The 6,686-nt window shown below is 42.5% G+C and overlaps 1 protein-coding gene across 4 annotated transcripts; it reads right to left on the reverse strand.

The window, feature by feature from the left end:
- Positions 1–1,306: 1,306 nt before the first annotated feature.
- On the reverse strand, positions 1,307–6,686 carry LOC119479675 (potassium voltage-gated channel subfamily A member 7). 4 transcript variants are annotated; one of them, XM_037755532.1, is made up of 4 exons: positions 6,396–6,686; positions 6,293–6,296; positions 5,425–6,177; positions 1,307–2,922 (listed from the first exon to the last, which is right to left on the reverse strand). In XM_037755532.1, the coding sequence occupies exons 2-4, from the start codon at positions 6,293–6,295 to the stop codon at positions 1,972–1,974; spliced, it is 1,707 nt and encodes a 568-aa protein (XP_037611460.1). In that variant the 5' UTR covers position 6,296; positions 6,396–6,686; the 3' UTR covers positions 1,307–1,971. The 4 variants fall into 4 exon arrangements, with proteins under 4 accessions (XP_037611460.1, XP_037611461.1, XP_037611462.1 ...); XM_037755533.1 differs by lacking the exon at positions 6,293–6,296 and having other exon boundaries at positions 5,425–6,181; XM_037755534.1 differs by lacking the exon at positions 6,293–6,296 and having other exon boundaries at positions 6,392–6,686.

A 6,686-nucleotide genomic window follows, 5' to 3' on the forward strand; every position in this document is an offset into this window, starting at 1 on the left:
TTTAATAAATTAACTTGCACTATTATGTAGGTCTGTTTTTTTCCCCATATTGTGACTATTTCCTGAATGACAGAAACCCTTTTCACATCTCAAATTTCAACAATAATAACACTATTATATACATAAATTTGTTTTAACGCCACTAATTTCTTTAACACAATCGATCTTCCGGAGGTTGTACCGGGCTCAGTTTTAAATCTAGAGTGAAGATACTGACATCATATGAAATTGGAATTAACAATATCATACTAGCTTGTCGCACAGGAGGCTAAATAACGCACCAAACTTGCGATACATTTTGGCGAGGAAAAACCGTCATGGCCATCTTTAAAGGGGTCCCTTGACCTCTGACCTCAAGATATGTGAATGAAAATGGGTTCTATGGGTACTCACAAGTCTCCCCTTAACATACATGCCCACTTTATGTGATCACATACAGTTTGGGGCAAGTCATAGTCAAGTCAGCACACTGACACACTGACAGCAGTTTGCCATGTTATGATTTGAACATATTTTTTATGATAAATGCAGTACCTGTGAGGGTTTCTGGATAATATTTGTCATTGTTTTGTTTTGTTAATTGATTTCCAATAATAAACATATACATACATTTGCATGAAGCAAGCATATTTGCCCACTCCTATGTTGATAAGAGTAATAAATACTTGACAAATCTCCCTTTAAGGTACATTTTGAACAGATAAATGTGATTAATTTGCAATTAATTATGAAAAATCATGCGATTAATCGTGATTAAATATTTTAATTGATTGACAGTCGTAGTTTATATATATATATATATATTCTAAGTGCTGCTTGACTGTCAATCTGTACAGGTGGTAAAGTTTTATGTTTGTTATCCTACAAATGGTTTATCTTAATTTATTTACCCTTTATGGAGTGTTAAATTAACACTACCACATCACCGAAGCCGTTTACACTAGCAATGTTACATCAGTACACATACCTTCCACGAGTCATCACTGTGATGACATGGAAAGTCTTATGTGTTCCAGTGAAACTGAGAACAACGTTATTGGAAGCTACTTATAACAGCTTAGTAGCTGTGGGAAAGGTCGGCCACACAAAAGTGAAACACAGATTGAAGCTGGCAGACGTTCTTGACTAAATGTTGTGCTTAGAGATACAGCAGGCTGAGCAGTGAAGGATTATTTGTTGTTCTAAAATAACACAGTGATAGCTAATAGGCAAATCAGTTTTTTTTTCTTTATTGGCACGTGCGCTTTTTCACTAAATTATTACCACAGGCAACCATAAATAACACTGCTTCTGTTAAGAAAATTAATAAAATAGAATCTTTATTAAAAACACTGAGTGCATAATTAAGCAGGAAAATGCAGAACTTGTGTTATAGCAATGAAAACGTTCCTCTTTAAGTAATGCATCAGTGTTGTATTACAGCACGATAAAGGTCACGTCAGTCGCTTCAGGTCACATAAGCCAAAACTACACAAATGTGAACTTTACTTACAGGAGAATGCTGAGAATGTGGGGGTTGGTTTACGAGAGATCTGTCTGCAGCGACAGCTCTGCTGCTGTTTGGTTGAGTTTTGATGACACATGATATTGCTAATAATCTATCTGCTTCCACTTCAAACATTAAGTCTAAAAAGTGACAGTACTAAGACATCATAGTTTCAAGGCACGGAACATTCAAAAAAGTCATTTTCAAACACGCACTCTGGTAGCATTAATAAATAACAGCTCATATATTTATATCAAGACCCTGAGAATGTAAAACTCACCGTCTTTTTCTCGCTTTTTTAAAATGTATATTATACAAAAGTTGCCTTTTAGTGACATTTGGCTGGTGCTGTAATAAATATCTAAAAATGAACAAGAAGAGGCAATAAAAAGTATTTAGTAGGCACATTAGTGTCATATTTATGGTTTTACTTTCCAGTTTCCTTTTTCTAATTTCATTCATTCTGCTTTTTCATTCATTTTTTCCTACTGTGTCTTTATCAAATGGTACAAAACAACTCTCACCCTCACTACACTTGAGTAACCAGTGGTACCCCCCAGATACGTGCTTCCTCCTCTGAACTCTGCGCTCTGCCCTGAACACAGTCCACCCAGCAGAGTCCCATTCAGCGGGTTGCAGCTGCCTTCAACGGCGTAATAATCTCCCTCTGGATCTCTATCCCCTTCCTCTGTTTCCTCTCCTTCCGGCCCCTCGTCCTCCCACATACCCGTCTGGATGTGGGTGTACTCGGTGTGATCCTCACATTCGGTCTCACGATGGTAGAAGTAGCTGAAGTTGGACACTATGACGGGCACTGGCAGCGAGATGGTGAGCACACCGGCAATGGCGCACATTGAGCCCACCAGCTTACCCCACATTGTCTCTGGGTACATGTCACCATAGCCCACTGTGGTCATGGTGACAACCGCCCACCAGAAGGCGTGTGGTATACTGATAAAGTCTGTGTTGGTGTGGTCAGACTCAGCAAAGTAGATGGCGCTGGAGAAGAGGATGACGCCAATGAACAGGAAGAAGATAAGCAGGCCCAGCTCGCGCATGCTGGCCTTCAGCGTCTGACCGAGGATCTGGAGGCCCTTAGAGTGGCGAGACAACTTGAAGATCCTGAACACCCTCACTAACCTGATGACTCTGATGATGGCCAAAGACGTGGCTGGAGTGGCGTCATTGTCCTTGGCCATCTCCGTTCCCAGAGTGACGAAATAGGGCAGGATGGCGCTGAAATCGATGATGTTCATGACGTCCTTGAAGAAGAGCATCTTGTTGGGAGAGCAAGCGAAGCGCATGAGGAGCTCGAAGGAGAACCAGCATATGCAGATGGTCTCCACCAGGAAGAAGGGGTCATGGAAAACATTTTGTGGCAGAGGCATGTTCTCAGATACGTTCTTTGCCTGGGAGTGGTACTTGTAGAAATATTCCTGGAGTTAAGGAGACAGGACAGACAGGAAAGATGTAAGACATAACCCTCAACAACTGAAGTGTAAAAACGTAAAAACGCGAATGACCCTATCTGGAGCCAGTGTTTTTGGTTTGTCCGTTCTGGGCTACATGGCAAACTGCATGAAGAGGTCATATCTAGAAGGTAACCCACAATTTGGAAAACTCTCGCGAGATGGTTAAAGGGACTGTTTGTAACTTCTCAGACGTATAAATCTACTTGGTCGGTTTCCCATGCGCGCTTGCAGGGAGACACACTGCAGAGCCCCGCTGCATCAGCCTGCGCTGAGGCAGTAAAAGCCAACACTAAGATCAGATCTAAATCATGTTCATGGAGAGACTTTCGTCTGGTCAGCTAACATTACTGCCAAGCAGCTGAAACATAGAGTGATATTGTGGTTTTAGCTGACGTGTGTCGCCTCACTGTTTTGAGCGATGCTTGTTCATGTCTATGTAGAGCGAGCAAGCGCGAGATCGACGCTGACTTTCGTTGACTTAACGGCCACAGGTGTTGCTGTTAACAAGCATTTCTGAATCTTACAAACAGTCCCTTTAAGGTTAGGCATTGACCTTGAATTGACCAGTCTCGCATGAGTTTTTCAACGTTTTTGCAAGTTTTCGCATTTTGACACAACCTCGTTAAGATGACCTGCAGATATAAACGGCTCATTCTAAGGTAACGAAAACACAATGATTCTTATTTTCAGGTGATTATACACTAAAGAAAACATATTATTATATTCCATTTCTGCCAATAGATCCCCCTAAATACTACACACTGCTGCTTTAGCTGTATATTATGTTCTGCAATTTTACAAACTGCTGCTGAAAGACTGTTTTCATAAACTAAATACAACTTCAGTATCTTCTCCACCATCTCATTAATTTTCACTTTTGACACCATCGTAAAAGCGTCTGACATCTGCGGCTTTACATTTCAATCATAGCTTCGCGTGTCTCTTTTCCAGGCCACCTGTCTTTCCCATCTCCGTGTCCGTTACCAGCATTACATTCAAGCATTGGATAGTGGCTGTTTAAAACATCTTACACTTAACATCAAGTTAAAAGTGTGAAAGCGGATGGCACAGATATAAAGGGATCAGTTTAATATGCTGTAATGGTCAGAGTGTAATATATAAAGTTTCAGGGTAGTTTAAATAAACCTAGAGTATTCCTTCGGACTCTCAGTGGCAGGTCAGTGACAGTGTTTATTACTAAAGGTGGACATCTACGTGTTGATCCGCTCCAAGGGCTCCCCTAAGACTAAATATAACCCAGTGAGATCTCCGAAGAGAAACATGAGAACGCGTCCTCGTCCATCTCCACCTATCTCGTCTCCCTGGCATCTGAAACCATGTAACGTTGCCAATGCAGTTCAGTGGGTCTGGAGTTATTTTACAGTAGTTTTCCTGGCAGCTCCCGTGTTCAAAGGCAGTCTGGCCTAGCACAGCGTTCCTGGAGGAATGTGTTAACACGACCCAACGCATGCTCCTCATCCTGGGAGACCTTTTAGTCTCAGGTTCTAAGCCGCCGGAACCTTTGTGTTCGGTCACTTGTGTGACCTTTCATTAACACACCTAACCGTCTCTTCACCCTGTCTTTCCTTTCTCTCCTTTTATTTGTACTCCAGGCCCCACCCATTACTCCCTCTACCCTTTAGCGCTTCCTGAATCTGAGTGTATCAAATTTAACAGCCGACTAAAATAATCACACCATAAGCTTCCCTCAGTCTGTCTCTCTTTCTCGCTCTGGTCTGCTTCCAGACATATTGGCAAACAGTCGCCCCTGTCAGTATTTTTCTTCTTAACACACTGGAGTACTCACCAACTGTGTGTTTACCTAAACACCTGCTTCCCGGGATATCGTGTTTCAGTTTGACCCAGGCTGTCACACACACATCCCATTCACGACCTTACAGCCCCGGCTGTTTGAGTTGGGCTTTCAAGTGGCATTGAATTAGTTGGTGTGATATTGATCATGAAACCATGATGTACAATTTTATAAAAATTATTGAGTGAAACTACAAGGAGCACAATCAAGTATTTGGTATCTATGAACTTATAACAAATTAAATATCAAAGATATGAACACATATGCAGTGTAAAAAAATAAAAAATAAATAATATGTAAAACATTTTTCCTCTTTTATCCTATGACTTTTGATACAAGTGTGATTTTTCATGTGACCTAAAAATTGATGGTAAGTTGTACCGTTAGATATTTGCCCAAACTATGTCCGTATACCAAATTTCAAGAATTTTGACCAATCAGAACAAATGTGACATTTTCCCTTATCATACTAAATATAGTCTTTGGGCATAAAGGGGTTAAATGAAGGATACTTACCACTATTTGCCCCCATAATGCCATCTAACTAACCTTCAGGAAATTTGGAAAACCCTATAAAACTCTCAACTCTCTGCCCTTGACACCTCTTTCTACTGTTCTACATCCCAAACATACACTTTAATCACATTTCCTACCTCCCGGGTCTCCTTCTCATTCCTGAAGTCGGGTAGTGTCTCCAGGCAGAAGATGAGGATGGACAACACGATGACCATGACACTGATGATGGCTATGATGCGTGCGCCCGACGATGACTCGGGGTGCTCAAACAGCATCCACAGTCTTTTCTGGATTTCGTTGGACGGCAGAGGCAGCTCCTCCACTTTTGGGAAACCTTCGTCCTCCTTGAAGCGGTTCAGGATGTCCTCTCCCAGCTCGTAGAACATCAGCTCGTCCATGAAGATGTCCAGGGGTATGTTCGCGGGCCTCCGAAGCCTCCCGCCTGACTGGTAAAAATACAGAATGGCATCGAAGCAGGCGCGGTTTCGGTCTAGGAAGAGCTCGTTTCGAAGCGGGTCAAAGTAGCGCGACCTACGCCTGGGGTCACCGAGCAAGGTGTCGGGGAATTGGGCCAATGTGCGAAGCTGAGTCTCGTATCGCATCCCTGAGACATTGATGGCCAGTCTTTCACTCAGCGCCCATCCACTCCTCCACAGAGACCCAGAACGCCTCTTCTTCTCCGTCTCGTTCCCTTTGTTCTCCTTCTCTCCTTTTTCCTCACAGTTGAGCTGGTTCTTCAGATGTTTATCGTTCTCTCCATCGCTCTCTTTCCCCCTGTCTCCTCTTTCGTCGTCCTGTGGGTCAATGCTGTCCATTCCTGTGTGAATCCCAGGCCAGGGAATGCTGCAAACCACTCTCCTGAGAATTCGTAGAGCAACTGGACTTAAAAGCTGAAACCAGAGTGATAGTTGCATCAGTGGATTTCAATTGATCAGTATTACAGACGGCATTAGAAGCAAATGGCTGTAGGAAGAGATACTGTAGCAGGGTCTGTTTGTAAGTAAACATTCTCTATGACTGATTTAATCACAGTTAAATGTACACATTCACCCAAAAAACTTCAAGACAATGTTAGTACCCAGTTAGCGAGATGAAAGCATTTACTCACTAAGTGTAAAACAGCTGCTGACAGAGACTAATGGCAGGGTGAAAAATCACATTGTTGGTCTCCTGTGGCTCATCAGGTTGTCTGTGTTTCTCTCTGTCATCGTGTGCGTCTGTCCTGTTTTTGGCTGTCTACTTTAAGTCCATTGGCAGCTAACCCCTCTGAACAGGTTGTACACAAACTGTGCTTCCAGTTGTTGGCTCAGGGATCATCCACGATCTTATCTTGTCCCTTGCTGCCTCACGTTGTCTGTCTTGAAATTTTTTTTGGGAATGCTGTCCTGTTGAAATTCAA

This window comes from Sebastes umbrosus, chromosome 20, assembly GCF_015220745.1.
Source record: "Sebastes umbrosus isolate fSebUmb1 chromosome 20, fSebUmb1.pri, whole genome shotgun sequence".
Classification (NCBI taxonomy): domain Eukaryota; kingdom Metazoa; phylum Chordata; class Actinopteri; order Perciformes; family Sebastidae; genus Sebastes; species Sebastes umbrosus.

What these genes read in the sequence shown, in the direction of transcription:
- LOC119479675 (XM_037755531.1), bottom strand. Translation starts at nt 6,201, where the DNA reads ATGCAACTATCACTCTGGTTTCAGCTTTTAAGTCCAGTTGCTCTACGA. An exon ending in ATGAGAAGGAGACCCGGGAG is followed by an intron (nt 2,923 to 5,424) that starts GTAGGAAATGTG and finishes CCTTAACTCCAG; the next exon opens with GAATATTTCTACAAGTACCA.